Source organism: Amblyomma maculatum, chromosome 1 (assembly GCF_055883805.1).
Source record: "Amblyomma maculatum isolate TAMU_Amacu chromosome 1, ASM5588380v1, whole genome shotgun sequence".
Classification (NCBI taxonomy): Eukaryota; Metazoa; Arthropoda; class Arachnida; order Ixodida; family Ixodidae; genus Amblyomma; species Amblyomma maculatum.
In genome coordinates this window covers 349,663,779-349,691,539 of record NC_139344.1, presented here as the reverse complement: position 1 = coordinate 349,691,539, position 27,761 = coordinate 349,663,779, and the positions used below count along the sequence as shown (strand labels likewise).

The window sequence follows — 27,761 nt, the reverse complement described above, 5'->3', positions numbered from 1 at the left end:
TGTATCAAACAACTACTACTTTATGCAACGGCCTGTTTGTAAAAAAGAAAAAAAAAAAAAAGAAGAAGAAAATATGGTATGTTGTATTTCATTCCGGCTTTGAAAATGACATCTATAACGACTAGAATTTGTTAGGTCGTGCTAATCTGAAGAAGAAGAAAAAAAAAATACGCCAGGAATACTTTAACTCAGCTAAAGAAGACACTCGCCCTGGTTTTTTTTTTTTTTTTTTTTGTTTTTTTTTTTTTTTCACTGGCAGTTGCTAACATTATTAAAGACTGGGGTCGCACGAATCAGAGCCAGTACATGAACATGCATTGTAAGGCATGCTGACTGTTCGGGTTCCGTAGCAGCGTGCATTAAAAAATCTGTGAAGTTTTTCTCTTGAGATGTAAATATTCCAACGATTGTTTGGACCAAATAAAGAAATTAATTTTTCAATTACTTAAAGTCACAGCCTCTTTTCTTATTCGTTAGAAGCACAGACTGTGCAGGGGAAATGAAATGAGTTAATAAAAAAAAAAGAATTCTAAACACCGGGGATCGGTGATTCAAAGCAACATTGCACTTTTCCACTGCGGTTGGTGGGGGCCGCCACAGATGCTCATCTCCTCCGAGAGAATGCTGGCCCGCTCAGTTTCTTTTTTTTTTTTTTCTACTCCCTTTTCTTTTTCCTGCGTCGCCTCGGATTGCGCCTCCAATCTGACACACAAGCGGTGGGCTCCCACCTCGGCCTTCGAGTGCCCGTGGGAGCATCCTTGCTGTTCTTTTTCTTATCGTCCGCATTTGTTTTACTTGGCTCTCCTGCAATCGGGGCTATGCGAGTGCGCTACACAATGCGTTCAGCCAAGCAGCAACATCACGAATGGTCTTCTTATTAATGCCTCTGCGAGAGGGCGATGCTGATGCAGCTTTTCGCAGGGGTTCGTAATGTAGCGCTGAGGTTGGGGTGGAGCTGGCTGCCCAAGTAAAAACAAATGCCCGCACAGCTTGCAGCTGACAGCGATATGGCGACAGAAAAATGGGGATTGAATGGAAAGCAGACGCGTGCCGGTCTTACGCGCACCTTGCGTGGGGAGAAGCGCAATCGTAAATAAGATTGGAGAAATCACGGCTCTCATTTTCTCTGCCGCTTTGGGGAAGGAGTTTACGTTTTAGTTGTCCATTCTTCTTACGATGCTATTCTTTTGTTTCCTTGATCATCCACTCCCTATATGAGCGCAGCTTGGAAGGAGGGATTTAGGCAGGAGGCGGGAAACACGGCTCTCGTTGGGCGTGTGCCATTGATATCGCTCCTTTTTGGCACTGTGTGCTTTGCGGCGCTGCTGTTGTTGTGGACCTTTCTTGAAATGGAACATGCCCGCGACGGGGATTAATCGGTGTTTGATGATGAGTGTGAAATAAAATTGGTGCAATTATTTAATGGGGACGAGTGGCTGTATCCATATGCGAATTGAATTAAAATGGGAGAAGAAATTATACGATGATGGTATAAAGGATCATAAGGTTATTTGGAACTGAAATGCCTGATTTCACTCTACATATTTTTTGTTTTTCATTTGCTTATGCACACTGATAGGTTCACTTCTTTCGCACTTTAAGTCTGTTATTCATACTACAACTGAGGTTCTATATATAAATATGCTGACGATAACAATATATCTGATCCTGGCTGACACCGACTGCACGACTACGCGCAAAGAGGCGAAAGAAATAGCGGCTGCAGTAGCAATGCCACACGCAGTGTCCAAGTAATGAAAAGCCGTTAATATGGGGGTTCAGCAGAAAGAAAGCGGGCTCACGCCATGCCATACATACAATGGACTGAGGCCAGCGATCGAGCGAGGCGGTTTTCCTTCCTTCGTCGAGTGGACGCCGCCCTGACCGGCGCTCGCTTCACCGGCGAGACCCGCTTGCCCATCTGGCGGATCTATTTGTCAAGTCCATGGTAGCGGCTGCCACGCTGTCGTCTCCAGAAGGCCCCCAGACGACGAAGACCCGACGTTTATGCGTTCCACCAGGGTGCGCCATTGTTGTTGCAACACGCGCTGCCGTTGTTTTGTCTTATAGTGCGTGAATGCCATTGTTCGGCTCATCCAGTAGCCTACGAACACTCCTGAATCGCCAAAATTCTCCGTACCCTATATCGTGAAAGGGACGGCTTTCTTATTTCCAAGCTTTTGCTTCTTCAGTCGGCTTATTTCCAAGTTTTTGCTTCTGCAGTCGGCCGTTATACAGAGTACTTCAAGTTTAGTTTACTGTCTGGCATTACACGCACGTGCGATGCACACGAAGAACGGTGCGGCATATATGTTAGACCTGCTACGTACAGTTTTCGCCAAAAATGTTCGGGCCGCAAATTTTTTTTTTTAGGATTGGGGGGGGGGGGGGGGGGATAGCGCAGCTTTTAGAACGCCCTTAAGGAGCGAAACGCTTTTTCCAGCTTACGAACTAAGGATCATGGTTTCCCCCACCTTTCCACAGCGTTAGAGCCTGAAAGGCGCGTGCCAAATGCTGTTAAATAAGAGGCTGAATTTAAAAGCAGTCGCTATTGCCTCAAGGCACTTCACGAAAGGAAAATCTCAGCTCCTTTCACGCGTGCAATCACGCGTGCAAATGGGCCATGGCGGTTCTACGATAATGCATTGGAACGTGAGGTCATGGCCACGTTCAAGCAGATACAGGAAAGTACCGACAACATACGGCAGCGACGTTGAATACCTTAGCTAAAATTTCGTTTCATTAGGCCCCCAATTCCATATTTCAGGCTAGTTTTTTTTTTTTTTTTTTTTTTTGTTTTTACAGCAGCAGCTATAGAGAAAGCTCTGTTCGGGTTCCCTGAACCTTAGTGACAATTCCTTTTTCGCAAAAATTTACTTCTCGGTTTCCTGAAAAAGGCAAAATTATTTGAATGGAACATATCACCAGAAAAGGGTGATCTATATGTCGTGGGAGTCCAAAGCTGAGGAGTGGATAAGGCAAGGCAGGAGTCGACAGAACAAGCGTTCCTGTCCAGCCCTTCCTTGATGTAGAACACCACTCTTTTTTCCGTGGTGGTCATAATTTCTGTTTAATTGTGCCGTTCACTTATGCATTAGTGCATTTGTTATTATCTTTTCTTTTTCTGGATAGAATTTGTAGAGATTTGGCAGAAGTAGATCGGTATATACCTCAGCGTACTAAGGTGAATTCCACTATCGTAGCTGAAAAAGGCCGTTGCTCTGCTCGATTACGGAAGAACAGCAGGATTTCGTCACTGCTGTCGTATTTTTGTTTTGGAATTCAGAGAAGAAAAGCATCGACCGGACGAGTTTCCAATTTTCACATGAAGGCTTACTTTAGCTGATCTGCATGATCTGAAGCGCACTTTTCTTTAATATATACTACCTGAACGATCTAGATCTCTTAACCGTATACCACCATTCATAACCAATCTTGACCAACCTAATGCTAAGGCCTTCAGGTAGTCCATATTGCATAAACTCCGCTTGATTGTGCTGTAGGGAAAATACGTGACCACACTGTCGGCACGAGACATTATTTAAGTGTGACATCAGCACTGCTGATATACTTAAGCAACGCGCAATTATAGGTTAGGCGGTGGCTTAGACTAATGCTTGCTGGCCTGGGCATTGTATTATGTAACCCCCCTCTTGATCCGCATCAATCGTCCGCATCTCCATTGCATTTGCATATAACGTTCCGCCCACACACCCGCTGAGAGTGGCGCAAGCCAAGGCTATGTGAGCTGTCGCCGACCTGTTTGCCCTTTCGTTCATTAGGCCTCCTCCTTCATGTTTCTCCGCTGCGGCGGTTCTATTCACCTCGAGTATAGTACATGTTTTGTTATCTGTGGACCCCTTGAGAGATACGCGCGGCAATCTACTGGCCGCCCACTGAATGGGACGTCTTCATAAAGTGACCCGGGCCGTAGTGTAGGCTGGCCGTCGTGGTCACAGCCGTTGTATAGGATTGCGCAACTACGGCTATACTGGTTCAAATTATGCATGAGGCTTGATAGATTGGCTGGTGCATATACTGGCTGTTTCGTCGCATGTCGCATTACTCTGCGCACATGTCTGCTGCTTCTACTGCGAGATTGGCAAGTGAGCATGCTAAGTACTAATTACAGTGTTAATCTGGTTCCACGCAGTTTCCGGTCAATAACTGGAATTTATGTAAACCAAATCAGCTATGTATGCAACCGAGATTAAGAGCTTACTGTAAAGATAGTGGCGCACACCATAAACCGTGGCTGCGTGTAACGCCCCTTTTATGTGCGAAGCCGATTGAGTTTTCCGGCTAACAGGAGTGCAGCCGATCGAAAAACTAACGTTGCTCTTCTTATGAGAGGCACATGCGCTTCTAGTCTGTCTCCATAGCACGCGTGAACGGAAAGTGAAGAGCTCGAGCAGTATACATATATTTTCTTCCGAAGATAGCTTTGCTATCTTTATTCCCTCGTTGTCTGTCTGTGGCCGCACAATGACACATCCTAGCATTTGTCGCATTCAAATGGTTGGAGGCCATCCTCAGCGGGGCATCGCTCACACTGCCCAATCCCGCATATTAGCAGCAAATCGGCACAATTATACAGAGAAAGCTCCATCTGCTTGTTTCACGAATCAAGAACGACCTTCCAACTTCGAAATTTATGAATGAATGCAGCCGACGACGAAAGCGGCGTCTTTGAACAGTGCCCCCGACAGATGTTGTAAAGCCCACTTCCTGCATTGTGTACACAAGGACGAACTACTCCGTCTTACATATCACAGCGACTCCTCTCAAAAAACAACAACGATTCAAACAATTTTCTTGTGCTATATGTGAACGGCTTTGTACCGGCAGCTTAAAACAAAGCGGGTAAATTCCAACTCATATTGTTAAGTGCAAGGCGGCAAGACTCTGCACGAAAGACGACCAGCTCGCGGCAGAGACTGCAGTGAGGCCAACGCTTAACTTGAAACTAGAAAGTTGGCGCAAGCTCAGTTCATCTTCACAAAAGGGACACTCCCACCCGCCTTGTTCCAGCAGCGGTGGCTAAAAGGACCGAAGAAATAGCAGTCGCCCATAGATCAAGCATCTTAAAATCAAATTACCTGAGAAAACTCTCTCTCTCTCTCTCTCCTGCGATATCTTTCTGTTCGCGGCGAGTGCACAAGAGAGAGAGAGAGAGAGAGAGGACTATATCAAAGCGGGAAAAAGGGACGTTTCCGTGGATGTTAGATTTAGCGCAGTGCACACTTCGTCTGAATTTATCTACGAAAAAGAATCAATGTGTAAAAATAAGAGGCAGACGCAGCGACGGCTCGTTTGGGGCTTCGGAGGAGAAGAGCCCGCTACTGCGGGCTCTCTCCAGATTCTCTCTCGATTATATACCTCTTCTTCGTACCCTCCTCCCCTGTCGTCCGTGTTTCATTCGGGAGTCGCCGAGCGGCGGAAGCTGAATCACGAAACTACACGCGGCTTCGCACTGCCGTCGTCTAACAAGTGAAAAACACGCCGCTCACCACGTTTGGGCGCAACGCCCTCCCAACGACACCAAAGCTACAGAGCTACGCTCGAGCTAAATAAATAAAAAAAGGAAGAGGGGGAATCTCACGAGTGCTACGCTGTCGGAGGAACGAGCCAAGGACCCGGACTTCGAAGGAAGCGGCGGGGTGTACACCGCGGCTGCGTATATAGTTCAGCCCCCTTGCGAGATGCGGACTGCGGCGGAGCCCCTATTACTCTTCATTCGCTCCAATCGAAACTTAATGGCTGCTTTGTTTCGATTACAGTTCGCCCTCCTCGAGAACGTCCTCACAGTATTACGCGCACGCCGCCGCTCGACTCTTTTCATCCTCCCCTCCTCCCCCCAACCTCCGACCGGCCGTCCATTACCGCTGCTCTCTTAGCGTTTCGCTGAGTAGGAAGGGAACCTGAAAAGTGAGCTAAGGGGTGAGCAGCCGGCGGTAAAGAAGGAAGTATGGCACGGGCGTGATTATTTCATTCGCGAGCGTCTTTTCTGTCCGTTGGCTTCTCGTCTTGCTCCAACCGCTCCCCTTCTCCCTTATAGGTTTCGTCAGTGCAAGAACCCCCCCCCCCCCCCCCCCCCCCCCCCGTCTCATTGTTTTCGTTTATGAGTTTATAATCTGCCTCATGATGCCCTTCTCGCAAATAGACGCATTTTAACTTCTGGCTTTACAGAGATCATAAAGCGTGTCGTTTGTCGGCCTATTTTCGTTTTTGTTAAAACAGGACAGTGCCTGAATTATTGTTCGCTGTTGATGCTCACAAATTTAGTTCGTTTTGTTTATTTTTGATGCAGCGGTCTGAATTGTAAATGTTTTCAGGTATGGACGAGCCTAAGGACGGCTTTGTTTGGAACGGAGCAGTGAGGTCGGCGCACTACAATGTCACAAGTAATTCGTCTCACATGTCGTCTTTGGCACGTGCAGATTAGTTATTCGCTTCACTTAAATTCTACGCCCTTTTGCGCACTCTGCCTGCGTTGAAGAGCCCTTCAGCTGGGTTCTCCGAAATCGTATTTTTTGACAAATCATTATGAAATCAGCTCATTTGCAGACAGGTAATTTTAAATTTTTATTCCTTGCGTAGGCGTGAGCACGAACGCATATAGTAACGAGTAGTTGTGTGAACATTTTCAGTCAGTACGACATCATCTAAGAGTTTGTGTGATTTTAGTTGTAAGTTACTTGAGACACAACTCTAAGTAAATAACGCTTGTATGAAGAGGTACCAGGCTTCTACGAGACTGGTTCAGAGACATCAGCTTAAAAAATGGTCCTTATGAGATGAGTATCGGGAAAGGCCAAATGGAATTCTTAACGTTCCTATAAAGCTGTACGCTTCTTCATATTGAACATTATTTCACATCTGCAATACGATGTTGAATTAAATATGTCGGATGGCACACAGTAGCAGTACGATGTTTAGGAGGGAATATTTGCGGCACATTACACATATTAAAGCAATGGTAACTCGACGGGAGGGACGCAAGGAAAAAAGGTGAGGGTGTCTTCCTCAGCACACGCCTTCCTGATGCCATGTCGATTCCGGACATCATCCACTGAACATAATGATGCCTGCACTTGAATATTGGCTGTTAACATCTAATAGCCTAAGACGTCACAGACTCTATTCCACATAGACACGAGTTATGCTTGGCTTGGGAAGTATTGGGGGGGGGGGGGGGGGGGGGGGGAGGGAATCGCTCTCTTCAAACTAGACAAAAATAGAGTGACCAGTTTCTCGGCGAAATAAATCTTTTTAGCGTTGAACAATATGGTTTCCGCACAGGGCAGTGTGCAACCTGTCCGAAAGCAATTTGGGAGACCCAGTTTCTCGGCGCTCTTTTGTCTTCGGTTTCGAGGGGACAGTCGGCAGTCGCCGCCTGCGCGGCCCTGTTCCGTGTCTGCAGATTAAAAGCGCCCGTAATGTTGTGCTCACGGTGTTCTTGTTTCGCTTGTCCCTAAGCCTTCGGTTCTCCTTCTTCTCTTGGAGGGTCGTCGCCGCCCTGCCGCTACCCCGGTGTCCCCTCGCACCTCCCTCCTCCGCCTCATTCACTTTCGAAGCGCCTTCCCTTGTTAGCGCCGCGTGATGTCGAACTGTGGGCTGCGATCTGTTACTATTAAAAGGACACTTCGGGAAACCGTGTTGGTCGACTTCACGGCGGCCGGTGCGAGGTCGCGAGAGACAGTGTAACGAAGAATGATGATGGAAAAATGGCGTCACAAGAGGGAGGTAGAAATAAAAGAGGCTTCACCCTCCCACTATATATGGTATCGAGGCTTGGCTGGACCATCTGGAGGCAGATAAGTGAATGAGATAAAATGACGGAAGCAAGCTGAAGTCTTTCTGAAGAAACCAGTGTACAGAAACCTTCGAGGGGGCGCAGAAAGCAAGATGGAGCATTGGCAGAGATGTTACCAACTCATGATAAGGGAAGCGGCATGGTCGTGCAAGTACTTGACACGATCACGCCAAATATCTGGGCTGTGAAAAAAAAATATATATATATATATATTTGGACACCTCAGAATTTGGCAGGCGATGTTATAGGATGCATGACGTAGATAGTTGAAAGCGTGAATAAATTTAAATCCACTTTGACTGTCTCAAGTACTATCAGGAAGTTGGTTTTAACGTGCCTTATAAATCTAACTGCAATCATATGAGGAGCGAAATGTTAGAAAATGATTCGCACACTGCATATAATGCTCCTCAGCGATCAAGCGACGTTAATTTTTTTGCGTGAAAAGGATCCATTTTTCGGAAAGCACAATCATGGGCATTGTACTGGTACTATACGTTGACATTGCCTCATCTTATAGAGAGCCAGTGCATTGCTAACGCACTCCAATACTGGAACGATGGCTTCTGCGGCCTTCGTTATGCATCTTAGCTGTGTGTTCTAATTTATGGTATGCACTCCATAGTCAACTACCAACAAGCCCGCCTTCGTCTGTTACATGTGTTCTAATTTGTTGCGAACTAGCCATATAAAGAGTCCCAGGATGTCGAATTCTTTTTTGTGGTTAGACTTAATACTTAGCTGCCATAAAAAGCAATAGTGACAGTCAACAGAAAGCATATAAAGAAGTACGGAGTAACGTACACTGTTTCTGTTAGTTCTTTTTCTTCCTGCGCTCAATAAACAGCAGTACAAATGCAGCTTTCGTATACGGCAGAAACTGAAGTACAGAACAGTCTGCATACTCTATTTGGTCTGTTCTGCTATGACACCGAACTTCAGCAGATGGCTAAGACTCCCGCAAACGCTCCGACACTGAATGCTCAAATTTCATTTGTATGCTTTCATTACGTTTTATTTGTCCCCCAACTACACACACACACACACGCACACACACACATATATTTTCTCTCGCTCTCGGATCGATTGACCCCCGATTAGTCACTCCTTCAGAGAATGGAACAGGCGATCAATGTTAAGACCGCCAATTAAAAATTAAGGAATATATAAATTAGGAATTAAACGCCAATTAAAAAAATATCATCTTCCGTAAATAGTTTTGAGACGAGCACAATCGCGTTCTTTAAGGTTAGACCCACCTATAGCTGTGACCTCTGCAAAGTAAAATGTCGGCTACAAGAAATGAGCACTAAAAGAGGAATTAAGGAAAGCCACAATAAATGCATCCTAAATGTTCCCGCAGCAGATACGCGCACTGTGTACGTGGGTCAGCTAGGAACAAAAAGCTACCCGGAATCAAAGGCGAGCACTGTCTTCCCCACGAAATAATTTAACGGTTAGAACTCACAGAAATATGCCCGAATAGCGAGAAGGCAAAAGAAAAAAAAAATGCGACAGCTCAGTGAGAGACAGTTCTCATCAGCCCTTGACGCTTGAGATATAGCAACTGTAAGCAAAGCTCGGAAGAGAGAAAAGAGCCCAGAATAAAGAACTTCCTCAAATAATGAAAGAGGAAAGGAAATGTCACCAACCGATAAGCGCCGAAGTACACGATATCGACGACGACCGGTGCTCATTTGGGTCGGAGCGAACGCGTCGTCGTCTCCCTCATCGCACGCTCGCCCTCTAATGCGCGCATTGTCTGCGTCGCTGCGTGCTCGCCTCTTTAACCAATCACTGTCCCATTCGCAGCGGCACGACGAGCTACGACGCGACAGCGACCCCATGGCAGGGCTGCTGCTTCTGCCTAAGTCACGCGTTTACTTTTGCGTTGTTTCCCGGCAGCGATCGTCCGAACGTCGTCGAGTTGAACCTCAGCGGACGCGTTTTCTGAAGAACTTGGGCACACGGCGACAGAGACATTAGGGAAGCAAGGATGAAGAGGAGATGGGAGCGGGAGAAAGCAGGGAGGTAACCGAAATAAGGAAAATAAAAGCTGACGCAGAAAGTCGTGCTGTGGAAACGAACAGCTTGGAGAACAGCTGATGAGGTTAGAACCAACTCCCAAGTTCAGGCCTAGCTAAGCGGTAGCTCACTCTGGTGGTGGCGGAAAGAAGGGAGGAAGGAGCACGAGGACGCCGGAGAGTGACTCGGCGAAAGGGGTAAGCAGCAAAGAAAAAAGGGAAAAGAAATAGAAAAAAAAAGAGAGGGGGGGGGGGGGCGGATAAAGGAGTAGAAAAAGTTTGAGAACGCTTGCGGAGTCGCTAATGCGCTCGCGAACAGTCAGTCCTACTTCACGAAAGGGTACGGTAGTGAACAGCAAGAGTGGAATCGACACTGATTTCGCTACACGGAAACAAAGGACTCCTTGAAACCGGCTTGAGCTTGGAAAGAGCGAAACTACGAGCCAAAAGGGTTAAGGGAGTGAGGACGGGAAAGAAAGGCGTATTAGAACAACGTTTACGCAGACAAGGGGAATCGGGACGGGTGTAGGGCCGCATTAGAACACAGTGTCTACGTGAGTGTATACACTTTGTTCCAAGAGAGAAAAGAAACGAAGAGGACGGGGGGGGGGGGGGGGGGGGGGTGATGCTGTATAGAGAATGCGGTAATTAGCGATAGAGCGCGCTCTTTAACGCTGCGGCATCTAATCGGGAGTAATGAAGCCACCACCTCTCGAGCGAAACCCTAAGCGGCCTACTGTAGATAGGGTTCACATAAAAAAAAGAAGCAGCGGGGATGAAAGGAAATGATGAAAGAAAACGACGCCGCCAAAAGAGTGTACGCGCCTACGCTAGCGCTGCGTTTCTCTTCCTCCTTTCTTTTTTCGTCCCCCGCGTGTTGTTGCTGTTCTACATCGACTATACGAGAGCCGAACCCCTTTGCCTTCCTTCCTTTCTTTATCCTCTGCAATTCCTAAGCGTCAATTATGCAAACAACGCCGTCTTCGTACTCTTTTCAGTGAGCTCCACGATCGCACATCGCGGAGATTTATCGCCGCGACGAATAATTTAGCCGCTGGGCGCTAGGTAGACCAACATTTTCAGGATTAAAGGGGAAGGTAGGGAAGTGAGGATAGGAAGAAAGAAAACGTGGGGCAGGCAGCAGCGGCAGAGTAGGTCTGGCTCCATGGCTTGCATCTATGGTTTCTCCTGATGAGCTGGAAGGTACGAAACTGTATGGGAGAAGGCTGTCGAAATTAGGCCTTATAGTTCAAAACCACTGCATTGGTGCCATGCAATCTTTGCGGCCTTGATCTCAAACGTTAGGCACGTCTCGTCGCTGGCATTTAATGACCGAAATTCACATTATCAGTGGTAACAATACTGTTGTCATTATGACGAAAGGCTCATCAAAAACAACCAGATAGCATCCAGATAAATGCTTGCTTGGATGTTTTGTCGATGAAAAGCAGATGCCGGTTGGCGTGTGTTCATAATTTGTTCACAGGAAGGGAAAGGCGCAGTATCTGTCACACTTGCTATGTGGACACCTGAACCGCGCCGTAAGGGAAGGGAGGAAGGTGGGAGTGAAAGGGGAAGGAGGAGCCGTAGTGGAGGGCTACGGAGTAATTTCGACCACCTGGAGATCTTTAACGTGCGCTGACATCGCACAGCACACGGACGCCACTTCGTTTCGCCTCCATCGAAACGCAGCCGCCGAGGTCGGGTTCGAACCCGGGAGCTCCGGACAGTAGTCGGGCGTCTTACCACTGTACCACCCCGGCGGGGTTCATTAGCTAGATATTTTTAATTGATTAAGGTTAAGGCATATAACGTCTTTAATTTTGCTGACGACGTTACTTTTTTCTAATAAAGCGTCGAAAGTGGTACACCTTCCGCACTAAACGGCTATAGCGATAAAAAGCGCGAATTTTCACCAGCCAATCGTGTGTGAAGTGTTCCCGTAAACGAACTCTAAACGAACGAACAAAAAATAATGCAAACGAAAATGAAAAACAAAAAAGCATATAGTAACAAAAATATAAAGAAGCGAAAGTCACTGAGGAGGGTCTCCGAGCGCAGCCGCACAGGCGAGCGGTGAATGTGTATCGCGAGGTATGTGCCGTTGTCCCTACCGATAGCGCATGCGCGGCGTCGTCTCAAATCCTAAATAATTTGACGCACGCTGACGCAAAGTGCAGGAGCCAGCCATAGCTTTGAGGTAACTCTTCCTAATGCAGCAACAGGAGGAAAACAAAAAGACGGACTTAGAGGAGCAGGGTACGGTGTGGAGGGCGAAGGGGCCGTGAGGAGGAGCGGCTCTTCGGGGATGACAGGAGTGGTGGAGAAATGATAAAACAATAAAAAAAAAAAGGCGGGGGGGAGGAGGGGGTGTTGTGGGACGGGGTCGGGGCTGGGATGCGGCGGCCGCGGCTTCCCGATCGCTTCTGGCGAGACGAGGAGAGGCGGCTGATGGCGCGGATCGAGAGAAAGCGGCTTAGAAGAAGACACCGAACCATGAGGCGCCCCCGTATTACAGCGCACGCAGGGAGAGGAGCGCGGGGAGGCGACGGCATTAATAAAAATTATCATTAGCACCGCAGCGACCGTCGGCAAGCGAAGGGAGCTTTTTGAGATGGGCAAACACAGGATCCGAGCCTTCATCTCCCTGTGCCCCTTCTTCCCTCACACTATGGGCGGAGGAAGAAAAAAAATCGCAAGAACAAGACTGGGAACAGAAGAGAAAAGAGACGCGATGTAACTCTGGGTCGGAGGTGTCGGCGAACCCTGGCAAACATACGCGCACACGTACAGCCCCACGTACCCGAGCCTGCTTGGTTGTATATAATGTACTACACACGCGTATACAGGGACCTCTAGTCCTTGCAGTCACTGTGCGTACGTTAGTGCTGGAGAGGATTATTATCTGGTCCCAAGGAAAAAAAGGGAAAAGGGGAAAGCTTCTGCGGCGCTGTGGCTGCGATGCAATGCATCACTTCGACCCTGCGCGAGCAGAGTAAACGTGTCGATAAGGTGGGAACAAAAGCAAAGGTGGGAATACACGGGCTCGAGAACGGGGCTTCTCTTTTCCGCCCTGCCCCGGGCTGTTGGGTCACAGCGTCGCCTGGCGAAGGCCAGATAACGGAGTCGTGTCGTACGTGTACACGAGAGTGCGGCTCTTTAAGGAGCCCGCGGCGGTACTGTGGCGCTATAAGCTGCGCACACCGAGGACACAAGAGCGGCGAGAAAAAGCCGTTCGGGATTACACGGTATTCTCATGTAATGAACGAGCGCAGTACAACGACGAGTCGAAGTTGTGGCGATGGAGTCGCTCGTGTGGGTATATTTTGTCACGAAAAAAAAAATAATAACGAACCGGTAGTGAGTTCATTCGTAATATATACTGCAAATTAAGTGTGTTCGAATGTATACCGCATTCCTGGACATCTGGAAGGTGCAGTTGATTAACCTGTGATTCGTTGCGAATCCCATGTTGAAACCCCTTGAGCGGTCATTGGTTAGATACGAGGGATACTATTCTTGGCACTTTGTATTCTTTCTATCATTTACTATTCCGAGGTGCAGTTCTTAGGTGTCTTGGCATTCAGGTATTTCTTTCCCGCATGGAGCACCTAACTGTGGCTTCTGCGAGTGGCTGTTGCACGACAACAGTTCCAGCATAGTCTAAAAACGCAGCCGAAGAATGGAATCTTTTCAGCATATGAAAGTGTATACATTTTTCGCGGCATTCGGGTAGTTTGCTTTCTTCGTCACTAACTGGTCTCTTTTTTCTCCTCTGCTGTTCGTTGCAGACCCGAGCCAGGTCCTCCACTTGGGCACGGACCCGCACTGGGGTCCGTACCAGCACTACTCCACGTACCTGGCGGCGGCTGGCCCGTTCGCCGCCGCCCCTCCTTTGGGTCTCGAAGGGTCGGCGCCCACACCAGGAGACGGGTCGCCCTCCTCCTGCCCTTCAAGCGGTGCCTCGCAGCTCACGCCAGGTATGTGTCACGATACCTTTCATGATATGTTCGTTCTAGGGGGACTGACCTTTAGATGGAGTTTTCATTCAAATAAGCGATTACGATTAGCGTCTATACCATGCATGCAACCTAATCCAAACAGTGCTATCTTGAACCTCAGAATTTGAAGGATAATTCTTCCCGGTTGGAGAATAGGATGAATTAATAACTGCGACCATTGGAGTAAGCTGCACTAATTTCTCTTTTGCTGGCGATGACTACAGACAACTATACAAGAAGGACAAGTTTATTTGCTTCTGGTGCGAAAGCTTGAGAATTCTACGCATAGCGCATTTCTGTAGCCCTGCGGCTTTTTTCGTTTGGGTGTTAGTTACTTCCTTGATTGCAATGTACTCCGTCTTAGGAAAACGGCCATTTTACTTCGTGGCTGTCTGTATTCTGTTTAGAGAAGCCGCACAGAAATGAGACCGACGAGCACTCACTGACGCTACCACCTTTCCACGATTAGAACAGCCTCAAAACTGCATTGTAGCACTAATTGAAAAACTCATTTACCACATGACTAGTGTGCTGAGAAAAACGATGAGAAAAAAAATCCATTGACAGGCCGTGGTTCTGGTCACCAGTGAGGCGCCTGTGACGGCAGCATATTATTATCGTCGGCTCTAGTCGCAGATCGTCTTTGGTGGCTCTTCTTGTATACCTTCTAATTTCGTGAAAATTTATACTTGCCCATATATCTAAGCTAAATGTAAGAGCTTTGCCGAGCGGCAGTGCTGTCCATAGTTGAGAAAGAGCATATTTCGTACTGCGAATGTATTGAAAACCAGGCATCGGCCATTTCGGCTACCTCTGCGTGCAACAATAAGACTGGTCTTGAGATGCTCGCAATGCAAAGCAAGAGGAAGTGGGAAAAGAAGGCTTGCTTTACAGGAGAGTACAACGGGGCATACGTGGATATTAATTCATGCATACTAGTTTCCATGCCTCCTGGATGTCACGGTGCGACCACAGTGCAGCTATAGGCGACACACCTCTTCCTCATAACCACATGACAACTCCTGCTGTTCCGCCAGTGACGCACATACCGATCGGCCCCGAATGAAACACGTCTTGCTGCTGTTTAAATGGATGAAACAGCAATACAACAGACGTTCTCTCGCCTCATTGTGCGCTGCAAGAAAAAAAAAAAAGCCCCTAATTTAAAGCCCCATACTTCATTTTCAATCAGGTGTGAGCTGTCGGATATAAGAAAAGAAGAGAAAAACTTTTTATGCGCAGCGCACTATCTTTATGACTCAGTGGCATTAAAGTTCAAATTACTGTCTATTTATTGCTATAAAATTGTGATGGGCCTTATCCGGTAAAAAAAATGCCATGCCATGTTCAGTATAACAAGCGATTAGCATGAAGGTATGGAAAAATAACTGAATATTGTCGACATTTCACCTGAATCTACGTCAAATAAGTAAAAGCATATATAAGCCCCCCTCCTCCCGCTCATCTTCCGCACTCTCCTTTTTTTTATTAAGATTGTTCGGTTCTCTCAAATATCTTCAATTAGCCAGCATAACAGAATAACCTAACAGATTCTAACACAGGGGGGACAACACGGTGCTTATTGGTTGTGGCATGCGGCAAGGATTATCCAAACCTGGCTTGAAAGTGAATATATATATAAAAAAAGAAAATCGTAGACGTAAAGAATGCCAATGTACTCAGACTTGCGACGTAAAAAAAAAATCGAAACTAAATATCAAGAGAAAAAAGAACAAACAAACTTGCACACTCAGGTACTCCTCACAGCGTTTCCCAAAAAGCCGCTAGGTAGGAAGTTTGAGCCAAGTTCCCCCTTATCTGGTGCCCTGTTTCCGCTTCATTTCATTGCACCCAATCTCATCACTTTCGTCTCTCATGCTCGCCCAAATTTGAAGCAGCGTCTGGGCGCATTCATTCTGCCTCCTCTCCTCGAAAAACTACGTCGACAGGCCCAAGGAAGGCTACTGGCACCCGCCAACTTCGGCAGCGCTAACTCCTTCTGCCGCGGTATATACACATACCGCGCTTCGAGAAACCACTCTATCCACACAGTGAACGTATAGCTGCCCGTTCGCTTCCTCTCCGTCTCCTCCGCGCGGTCTCTTCTCGCCTCAGGAGCGGCGTTCGGCAAGCGCGAGTTTCCCTATTGTTGCGAATGAAATTGGCTCTCATCGAATTTGTGTAACAATAAAAAGTCTTCCATCCTCTCTTCTCCGTCTCGAAACTCTGAAACCTGCCTTCGTCGCGGAACTCTTTTATTCCTTTCCTATCTCTCCGACGGCGTCTCATTCCTCTTCTCTTTCTTCGCGATGTATGGGTCCAATTGGAACGGAGATCCGATTCTCCCTCATCAAGAGCGTCATAGCGCCGCCAATGCGCGGAAGAGTATACGGCGCCGGGTATAAAGTGCGAAAGGAGCGAAACGGAGTGACTGGAAAAGCTTATACGGGCCTCCTCATTTGGTTACGGGTCTGTGCTGTTGCCAGCGTATCGCTCTGGGAAACGAAGTCAGGCCTGGCGCATACTTTTCGTTTTGCGTTCTCTTTTTCGCACTTGTTTTATCACTGTGCACCGCAGCATGCACTCGTCCGCTTTCAGTAGGCCCTGAGAAGGATGATTAAGTACACCTTCTGTTTTTAAGAATAATTTAGTATGATAAGCATCTTTTAGTATGACTCATCGTAAATGTAAGTCACACTAAAGAGTATAGTAGTGTAAAACGTCGGGACACTTAGATTCACTTCAAGTGTACAAGAGCAAGTTTCCTTCGTAATTTCAGCGTGGCCCTTCCTGCCCATCTCGCTATCTGTATTGGTAAGGGCCAGATTGAACTGGTGAGTTCATGGGGGGAGCTTGAAATTTTGGGATGAAGTTGAAGCTGGCTCCCAGCAATGGATTCACACCAGTTAGCCCAGAGCAATGCTATCATACGCTGTTTGCATGGACACTGATTGATTGCTGAGATTGGGAGCGTGATAGACAGTGGTGTAAGTTTGGTTGCACCTTGCAAAATGGATTTTTTATACCATCAGAACGACCTGCACGTTCTGTAGAGCTTCCTCTGCATATAATGGAACCAAGGGGCGTATTAAAAGAGGCGAAGAACGGATCACACCATCTCTCTCTCTCTCTCTCTACCCAGTCTGTCCGAGCGAGAAATTTTACTTATGAAAATCATGCCAAACCCAATTTCATCAATCAAAAAAGGACTCTTGCCTGGCTACTTTTGCCCAACCAAGAGTAGCCATAAATCCGCCCTGATGAAAACAGGTAAGGATTTCCGCCGCCGCACTTATCGAAGCCGGCTGTGAGCGAGTGTCTCATGCAACCTCCTTGCGTACGTGTAACATTTCATTGGGTGCTTCTGCGTTACCGACTTGAAATGATGGCTAGATCATACAGCCCTACGACACTAAATTCCTGGTAAGCTCGCTCCTAAACATCAAAAATTGCCTGGTAGGAAAACAAAGATGAATCCTCATGGCGGAAAGCACAGAGACCTCCGAGAGTGAGGGAAAATAACACGAAATATTACCAGGAATTACCTCCAGCTGTTCCGGAGAAATAAATTTAGCTCAGTTCAATTACATTCTTTTTTCATATTCCTACTGATTTCCCAGTTAATTGCCACAGCGCCCTACCTTCCAGGATGTTTTTCGATAACCTTACCCTTTACTTCTTGCTTGACACATTGAAATTGCCAAGCAAGAAATGAGCCCAGGAACTTGAGTGATCCTACTTTGCTTTGATATCATTAATGCAGAACAAATAAATGGCGGAAGGCAAAACGCTTCTTCTCGCGCTTCTAGTAGAAAAAAAAAGACCACAAAAAAGAACCCCTCTCCCCTGCCCCATAAGAGAAAAACACAGAGATTGAAATTACTGGAAAAAAAAAAATATGCAAAGCAAGCACTGAGCGCTGCGAGAATGGCACTGAAGGACAGAAACCCTTTTTTTCCCCTCTCGGCTCTCTCGAAGCCAGTCGGGGCTGGTCGCTCAAGCTGGGCCGGTGTAGATTTAGCTAATGAACGAGAACGGCGCTTGCGGAAACAGAGATCGTTTGGCCCGTTTTCTCTTTCTATCCTTCGTTTCCTTCTTTGATTGCCTCGCCTCCGTCCATGGGTGAACTGATCCGAAGCACTAGGACACGTTGAGGGCGCCCTGTACTTGTCTTCCGTTCTGGTACTTTCTCACACGTAATACGCGCCGATAGATTCTCTGAGTGGCGCAACGCTACAGTAATACTTTCGATGCCCTTACTACTCGCCTGCCGCTGGCTTACAAAATTTACTTTCCCTTGATTCCTGAGAGAGAGAGAGAGAGAGAGAGAGAGAGAGAGAGAGGGGGAGTCCTCTCTTCGTCACTGCACTCCCATATCTAAGCTGCCTTCATTATAGTCTTTTTACCGCAGCACTTTTTGCTTTCTTAACATAACCCGTTCTCTCAGTGAGCTTCGCTTTTCACTAACTTCTTCCTTTTTTCCCTTTCTGAAGCTCTCGCCCTGTTAATGAAAGGTGGTCGCTGCGGTGAGCGCCCGGAATTCTCAAAAAGTGAAACAAACGCGGCTGGTTTCAAGTGCGGATATATAAAATAAAAGAAGGACAGAAGAGAAAGTGCAAAGCAAGAAGCAAAATGAAAGGAAAAGAGGCGGAGGAGAGTGAGAGCGCAGCACCGTCGTCGAGTTGAAGAATGAACCGGTGGCAGTGATGGTGACCGAGTGAGGTTACACGCTTGAGGGTTCTCGTCGCTGTGTTTAATCTTTCCGCCATCGCACCTTCGCCTCCTACCCCTCGGTGAAATTAAGAACCACACCGCTGAACTTTTCTCAGTCCTGATCCCCCGACCCCTCTTCCGTCCTTTACCCCTTTTTTTTCTCTCCCTAATTTTGAGCCTGTGTATATGTCTATATGCTTCCTGCGAGCCCGGCTCTGTCTTACTTTTCTTCGCTTTTATTTATTGACAAGTCGTTTATGAAAGCTTTAGCTTTTCGTTTTTATTTTTGAAAAACGTGGAGAAAGCTTTTCGAAAAGACTAGTGCCAGTAGGAGGTCGGAACTTTGTGCCCCCCCCCCCCCCCCCCCCAACCTCTCAATTGCTCCTTTTTTTTTTTTTTTTTTTTTTTTTTTTGCTCTTCGTTCGGTACACGTTTTTTCGAACGCATTTGTGAGTGCTCAAGTTTCTGCCGTATGGTGCGTTTGTCTGCACCGCTGTCTCCTCCTACTTTGCCCATTTAACGGCGGCACACCGCACTTACCCCGCCTCCGTGCAGCCGCAGTCAAACGAATTGCTCGGAAACCTCTAATTCCTGGCGACACCGAACTTTGCGAGGGCCCCGTGGGTGTTGAAGCTGAATGGCGCTTTAGAAATATAGAAAATGAACGGAAATGAAAGGACAGAAACAAAAAGGAGGTTGTAAAGTACGAAACCGATGGGCCGAGGAAAAGCATTAAGGAAAAACGAAACAATAAAAAAAAACGGTAATCAGAAACATTTAGGGAGAACCGAATTTGCGCTATTGATCCGAAGCGCAGTGCGTATTAAGCAACAAGAACGGTTCGGAAGAAGAAAAAAAAAGAAAGAGAGAAAAGGACAACTGCGCAGTATGTACACATCGCAGCAGTACAAAGGAAGCAGGAATCAAACGGTTCAAAACGTGAAACGTTTCTCCCACCTCGGCTAGGCTCGTTTTCTTTTTATGCTCGGGCTCTTGCGAAGCGAATGTGCGGAGTCCTGTGCGACCGCCTTGGCTGGCCACATCGCTATCGCCACCGTCATTAAACCCGATGGTGTCACCCCCAATCGGGGGGTACGTACGTGCGAACGATATCCACTTATTTTAAATTAGAAAACTCGCACCGCCGCCCTTACCGCCAGACGAGGCTTGGCATGTCGAAAGAGAGGACATGAAGACTAGGGAAGGCAAAGTGAGGAAGCCAGTCGCCGCAAATAATAAGTGCGAGTTGGGAGGGGGGGGGGGGGAGGGGGGCAGTTGGGGCAAAGGAGCGCAAGGGAGGGACGGCGGGCAGAAAACTCGGAATGAGGAGGCGCTTCAGGGATGTTTCCCGTAAAACGTCGTTATGGCGTCCACCGCCATTCTCCTTTTTTTTTTTTTCTTTCGAGTGGCTGCTATCACGCCGTGTCCCCTTCTTTCCCGGCGGTTCGGTGCAAGCATCCTTTCCCTCCAAGAGCCGCAATACTTGAGCGTGTCTTTTCTTCATCTCCTTTTCCTCTCTTGCTTCTTTAATTACCCTGTGCCGGCAGCCATATTCGTCGCCGTGAACTCCTGTTTCTTCTTTATTTGCGCCTCTTCGCAAATCACTTTATTTCCTGTTCGAATAATTGCCCCCCGAAAAGTTAACGCGTTGCCTCGCCTCGTCCCTTCCAAATCTGCGACGAGGTGCGAAAGATAAAAGCGAGGGAGGTTGAATAAGGAGAGGGAGGATGCGCATACGAAAAGGAACGAATACGTTTCAGTATAGAGAGAGAGAGAGACAAAAAAAAAAGAAAGAAGGCAAATTTTGAAATGTCAAACTTGAGGAAAGAGTTCCGCAGCAGCTCTGGTGATTCGCAATACAACGGAGGATGGTGGGCCCGCGCAAAACCCGAAAAAGGGTTAACGCGAGTTTCCTCTCTTCGTTCTTTTCCTTCTTGGGCTTCGTGAAAGCCGAGAAAAGCGCTTATTATTCCGATATGTTTCCCCTCTCTACTCCTTCAATTTCGGAACCCCTTTCTCTCCTTGCATCCCTTTTCCTTCCTCGAAGTCCGTGCCTTCTTTTCTTCCCTAAACCTTCCCTTCAAAACTGCTTCCTCCTCCATTTGCCCCCCTTTCTTCTTATTCGCAGTCATCCGCTCTTGTTTATGCGGTGCTAGCGGCGAATCATATTTGTTTCTCCCTCTGGATGGCGCAAAATGCGACTGCAGCTTTTCGCGGGAACGCCTCTTGCTCCTCTTCTTATAACCCTGCCATAAACACACATGCGTGCGGACGGCATGCGGCTAATCTGATTAAAACTGGGCGAGGTGCCGTTGCTCGAGTTATATACGCGATGCACTATGGGAAAGAGAAGCAGACGCGAAAAAGATGTGTCGAAAGTTTTGGGGGCTTGTTTCGAGCGCCGCGAAAACTCGACAGCTTTTGTTCTTTGCTGCGGGCGCTGCTGACAGTGCTCGCGACGTCTTACCTCGGCTTGCTCTTCCTTTTTTGTTTCTTGCTTTTCAGTTGTGTGTGGCTTCATTAGATTCCCAGAAAAGTTGCCATGGTCGTTGCTTGTTTTTCTAACTCGGCGTCTCTGAAGTATATGGAATCATGAGCCGGTTTTGACGCAATGAATCGCTTCGGTTATCAGTGAAGGGGCATCGCAGTCGTTCAGAAAATTTGCTGTCTGTAACAGATTTTCCCACGAAAACTAATGTCTCAAGGGAACGTTTTGATATATAATGGCATAAGGGTTTGCATGTAGCCGTTTCATGAAATACGTAATTAGTATAGAACTAGTGAAATGAAAGTTAGAATTAATCACTTGTCACTGCTCTTGGCAAGTTGGGTATTTATTTTCATTTTTGGCCAAGCATATAGGCACTACTGGGTTGACTTAGGCTAAAAGGGACTCAAGGCTCGCGAGTCAGGTAGGACCTGCCTGTGGGGTTGCTAGAATTACTGGTAGTCAATGCGCCCGTGATTTCATCGCCCCAGAGCGCCAAAAGCTTCAAGCAAGCTTCAGTGCATACAGAATCATAGTTTCGATCAGTGCAAGCACTCAGCCAATGTATATTTTTTCTGGAATGTCAGATTGCGGCCTTATTTGTATCAGCTGTTGCAGTATACAGTGTGGCAGACGCGCAGTATGAAGAACCGGCTGATAACAGCCAACAGAGCTATACACGACAGTAGGGTTTTGCACCCTACGGTGCTTCCTGCAAAAATTCGCCACGCAAAGCGCTGTTGGCGTATTTCTCCAACGCTACACTGTAGAAGCAGGTTTGCTTTCTGAAACAGCAGCACATCTATCATCATCATCATCAGCCTGACTATACCCACTGCAGGGCGAAGGCCTCTCCCATATTTCTCCAATTAACCTGGTTTTGTGCTAGCTGCATCCACTTGACCCCTGCGAACTTCTTCACCTCATCCGCCCACCTAACTTTCTGCCGCCCCCTGCTACTCTTTCCTTCCCTTGGAATCCAGTTTGTTACCCTAAGCGACCATCGGTTATCCTCTCTTCGCACTACATGGATGTGCTGATGTAGTACAGCACATCCATATACTAGCTATAACAATCCAGAAGTAACATGCACGGCTTTATAGTCAAGATGTGTGTTCTGTGAATCTTGTTTAAAACGGTGTGCTTCGTTCACAGTTGCTAATGCCCAGCCTTAATATTGTTTGTATTCACCTATAGTGGGTCCATTATCTTTTGTATATGCGTACTAGATTAGATCGCGAGCGAATTATCGTAATCGCGCGGAGGCGATTCTGTGATGCTTGGAACAGACCGCGGATACGTATACATACACGATATGCTCTCTCGAAAACTTTCAGTAACAGTTAGATTGAACACGGCCTACTGTTACAGCCATTCCAGTGCATGCATCTGCAAGCGTTACTATCCCCTCAGCCAAGCTTGCTTCTTTTGAGGCCTACGGGTGATACCGAAGGTTAAGAAGGAAGAACCCAAGGCAGAGCTGGAGAAAGTTAGGTCAAATCAAAATTCGGCTGGTAAACATTTCGATTTCGATTGCTGCTTACTCGTTTTTTATTATTATTATTATTATTATTATTATTATTATTATTATTATTATTATTATTATTATTATTATTATTATTATTATTATTATTATTATTGTCTATCGTCACTGACATTTTTTTTTTCTTTTCTGGTCACGTGCCCGCAGTCTGATGCTTCACGGCGCAAGAATTTCGTTCTTAGTCCGGGAGCCCCTCTTGAACACCGCATTCTTATATTCGCATTGCAGGCGACCGCTCGAACGGCTCCAACAGCAGCAGCCTTGCCGGCGGCGGCGGCACGGCTGGAAACAACGGCGGCGGCGGCGAGCCGCCATCGGCCGCCGCCGCCAACCTCAGCCTCAAAGTGGACCCGCTGTTGCTCGGCCGGTATGGAAACGCCGTCGACCTTTGCCTCTCGGACAGGCTCTCTGAACTGCGCCAGGGGCTCGCTGGTGTCAACGGGGGATCGGCGTTCGCGCACCAGGTAGGTCGTCGCCGAACGTGATCCGAGGGTTACGCATGCGCGATTGCCATGACTGTACCCCATCAGCAGACAAACAGCTATCGAGATCTCGTGGTCAGCGTCCGCACGAAGCGATTACAAAGTCATGTGACCAGAGTGTCAAATTAATACATTAATTGATCGATCACCTAACCCACTAAAAGACATGTGACCACTTAGTCATAGCCCCCCCGCCTTCCCCCTTCCTCACCCTTTAAGGCACCTTTCCTCCAGGCTCAAAACGTTACTGTAGAACACATTCTCTATCACGTTCCCTCCTCGAAATCCCATTCAAGCACGAAGCTAAATCGTAATCTCTCTACACACGATAGCGACCCTTTAACATTGTGTTACAATTTCATACCCACACAGAACAGGTATTTTTGTCAGACTCAACTTATTAGGAACTATTTCACTGCCATTTATTTCGCCACGCGTTCGTTCCAGTCTCCTGCTCTGATAAATCCTTTAACTTCTCACCTGGGTGTTAAAGTATGTATATCGTGCCGGCAAGTCCTTGCTAAGTGTTGTAACTGAAAATGGTCACTATATATATTATCGATAGACACCACATCGTGTCCTTAACTACTTGCGTGTTTCTTTTCACATTTAATTTCACTGAAGTACCTATTTGGCATAGTTTTCTCTTTAAAAAAAGTCGGCTATACGGCTGGAGGAAAAGAAGAAACAGTTCAAGGAGCGGGAATCGAAACAGATGTGATCGAAGATGCTGTGTGCAAGGAACACATGTATCGTCCATCTCAGTACCGTCGTTCCATGTCACCAACCATTTGTTTCCTTAGGATCGATTTGCGCTACGTTTAGTGATCGCACCCGAAACAGGCGCAGAGCCCACAGTATCCTGCAGCTGCCGTATAGTGCCTTCCTAAATAACATTAAATAACATCCCCACATACATTCCGCGAGGATGCCTGTCTGCTTTTCATGCGACACCACAAGATATCTTGTTTGCAATTGTGTTCTTCCTCTGCGCAGCCAAACACCACGACGGGGACCCTGTTGGCGACGACCGCGGCAGCGCCGTACTTGAGCCACGCCGCGGCGGGGTACGCCGCCGGTCTGCTCGGCCCTCACGGTTATTACGCGAGCGCCAACGGAGCCACCTGGCCCCCCGCGCTCGCGCCGTCGCTCCTCTACCCACAGCTGTACGGCGGCTCCGTCGGGCAGCCCAACGCGGCGGCTGCCGCGGCTGCGGCCGCCGCCGCCGCTGCAGCCGCGGGCCTGCACCCGGGCCTGCAGCTGCTTCGCAACGAGCTGCGAGCCGCCAGCCTGCACAGTAGCCACCATCATCACCTGGGCGGCGGGGAGTCATCGTCGCCGGACAGGTCCGCCACCGCGTCGCCGACTATGGACAGCGACCTGAGCTGTTCCTCCCCGAAGCAAGCCCGCTCTCAGGACGACTCGGAGCGCAGCGACCGGAGTATCTCGCCTCCTCCGATGCCGACACTTGAAGACGTGGCGAGGAAGAAACCCTCCTCGATTCTCACGGCTGGTGCGACGTTAAGCAAGGCGGCGGGAGGCGGCGGCGGTGCTCCCGGTACTCCGCCCGTGCTGCCGCTCGTTGTGCCGCCTCCCGGTGTTGTGGGTGCTCGGACAGGTGGACCGACGTCCCTCCTGACGGCGTCGACGGGCCCCGCGACGACGCGGGGCTCTCCGACGACGGCGGCATCAAACGCGACGAACGCGACCAACGGACACGGTGGCGGTGACTCTTCGCTCTGGAGACCGTACTGAAGCGGGACCGTGTGCAGAAACTTTACAGTGGTGTGCGAGAATTGCAGTGCCATCCGTTGTATATACGTGTCCAGCGAGCCAAGGGCTGCCTCTCAGACGCGAATGTGTGCTCGCTTTGCTCTCGGTCGTTTTATTAACCGGCACTCCCCGAAAGAACCGGCTGAACTCCTGTGGCTCCGCCGTGACGAGCCTTTCGAGGTCAAGCGCATCAGGGCCACTTGTGATCCGAATTGGCGCCCAAAAGATCTTCTCAACAAAGCGTTTAAACAGTTATTTTGGTACATCCACGGGACATAATTCCAGACTATGTACACTTTCTGATATTTAAACACAGAGCCAGATCAGGACCTCAACCCCGCCGCGGCGGCTAGGTGTTAGGGAGCTCGACTGCTGATCACAAATTCGTGGGTTTGATTCCTGTCGCGGTGGTTCCGATTCCTGTCGCGGTGGTTTCGATTCATGTCGCGGCGGTTTCGATAAAAGCGAAGAGCAAGAACGCAAGGCGCCCGTGTAGCGTGCAGTGTCAGAGTACGTTGAAAACGCATGCTGGTCAAAATTGCCGGAGCCCTCCACTGCGGCTTCCCTCATACAGAGTGAGCCACTGTGGGACGTTACAATCCTATAAACCTAAAATGTCTAAAATTTTTAGCTCAATTTCTGCGTTTGATGCTGTTAATTTGCTTTGACAGAGCACAATAAATGGGCTTGGATCGTATTGTCCTGCCGCACGTTATCGCTGTCCTCGAAATACTATTTGACATAAAGTATTATTGGTCTTACTAAACGAACACCACAGAAATTCGCTGTTAGCTTCAAAGAAAAAAAGAAAACAGTAACGCGGCAGAATCGAGCCCACAGTAGCTGGAAGCAAGATGTATCAGTAGAGCTGCGGAACGTAGGAGACCGCAGGATTGACGGGAGAGATTTCTTGAGGACGCGACCGGTGGCACATAAGCAGGCCGAGTGGTGGATTGTCTCTGGCTGAGAGTCGTCTAACGACTTAAGCTTCCCAGCGTCGACCGAGGACGCCGCAGGAGGGCGAGCCGGCTTTTCAGGATGTCAGGAGAACAAAGCAGGAGCTAAAGAACGGAAAGAAGGTAAAGCTATACGCAACGCTCGCGTGTGTTGCCGCGACGGGCCCACAGGTAGCGCGCGATGTTTTTTTTTTTGTGAGGCGCAAACCCATTCAACTGCGGCGAAGTGCTGTGTTGACCGAGAGCAGGGTGTGCAAAGCCGGTGAACTGGGGAGGCGCGAAAGAGGCTGGCCTCTTTGTGTACATAGTGGGGGAAGGGGAGGGGAGAGACTGAATAAGAAGGGAAAAGGAGAAGGGACTTTTCGAGGCAACGACTTTGAGCCGCTGCCGGTGTCTTCTTCTCCAGCTACGTTGCATTTCATGTTTTATTTTTGTTTCCCCTCGATCTCCGAGTCTGGGCGAGCGCCAACCAACGCGCGCTGCCCTGAACGTATGTCACGCGTGACGACATTGTCCTGTTTCATTATTTTTTTTTTTTCGTTGGCTGCCCACCCGACCTGCTCGCCTTCCTCTGGAGGCGGGGAGACAGACTCTTTTATATGAAGTGTATATTTATAGACACAAACATACATACAAACACACGTGTTCTGTGTGAGACTAAATCTGGAACACACAACGCATATTGCGAGCAAAAAAGAGATCCAAACGTCAGGGCTGTTGCGCGTCGTGTGAAGGTCTGGGTGAAGTTGGCATATAAATAAAGAAGAAAATGTGTTTTTTTTTTCTCTGTGTATTTAAGACTGACTGCTCTGTCTTCTTGCACCGTCGTCTGTTATGAGCACTGGACGTTGAGTAGGTCTTCGTCCAAGCTGACTCGTATGAGTCGCACTTGTCTTGAATGAAAACACCCATCCAGGAAACGTTTATTCTCTTGTTATTTTCTCAAAACACATTCCGCGCAGAGGTAGCCTTACGATGAGAATATCCTTGAAGTGGTGTGTAGACAAGGCGCTTGATGATCTTTGAAAATTGTGTACTTCAGTAGTGATACCACTCTTAAAATAAAAGCAGGCCCTACTGTTCATTTTATAGGAGAGACGCGCACCGCACCAAAATGAGCAACTGCCTTCTGAGGGAAGCCTTCTTTAAACACTCAGGTCACGTCAGTTAATATGGTTTGTGCGTGTGAGCGTTCCTTCGAGGCACCTCTGGTAAAGACGCTGGCGCGTTACGCCCGGGACGGCCAGGATTCCAGGCAAGAGCAATTGACCAGAATGGTTAAAAGGGATTAATTATGCTTTGCTTTGGCAAACAGGCTAATTCCAGAAGAATTTCTTCTGGAATTCTTCTTTTGCAACGACAGATTAAACTGCGGTAGTTTTTTCATTTTCGCTGCCATGAACCATTTTTGCTTCGCCCCACCATTGCTTCCTTCTACGGTTCTTGAAATGAGTTTAACATGCTACTCTTACCTTCTAAAGTTATTAGTACACGGACATCAGCTCACAAGAAAGTATACCGAAGGTCTTCTTCAAATCAAGATTACCGCTTTCATGGGGTCCTTGAAAAGAATGTTGCAAACCGAGTGAGGACGTAAAGACGTTGATGTAGCGTCGGAGTTTCATGGCCGCTTTAGCTTCGCAGACCGCTGTAATATTTTGGGTATATGGCGGTTGTTCATCACTGCAGACTGCCTGCGTCAGCTATCGTCTACTAAACAACCGCAGACGACGGGCATTCTCAAGTCTGCAGTAGGCTTCAAAATAATACTGACCGCACAGGACAAAGAAAAACCTAATTTGTTCTTCGTAGACCAATCGTACCAACGAGAAAAGCGCCTTTCAGGACCACAACCACAGAGATCTGCAGCAGCTTCCGAACAGGTTAACATTAGGCCGCCGACATGGATGTACAAACTAAGGTGAAAGCGGTGCGTATTTAGTCACGCGGGCGAAAACACACACA

General features: G+C 48.0%; 1 protein-coding gene across 2 annotated transcripts in view; it reads left to right on the top strand.

The window, feature by feature from the left end:
- The window catches only part of LOC146207730 (uncharacterized), a 139,608-nt gene extending 112,975 nt beyond the window's left edge, over nucleotides 1–26,633 (top strand). For both annotated transcript variants that reach the window (XM_084590101.1, XM_084590092.1), the window contains exons 4-6: nucleotides 13,632–13,820; nucleotides 22,814–23,049; nucleotides 24,064–26,633. In XM_084590101.1, coding sequence (XP_084446227.1) covers nucleotides 13,632–13,820; nucleotides 22,814–23,049; nucleotides 24,064–24,822 — 1,184 coding nt within the window. In that variant the 3' untranslated portion in view covers nucleotides 24,823–26,633. The remainder of the gene's footprint in view (nucleotides 1–13,631; nucleotides 13,821–22,813; nucleotides 23,050–24,063) is intronic.
- The last annotated feature ends 1,128 nt before the right edge of the window (nucleotides 26,634–27,761 follow it).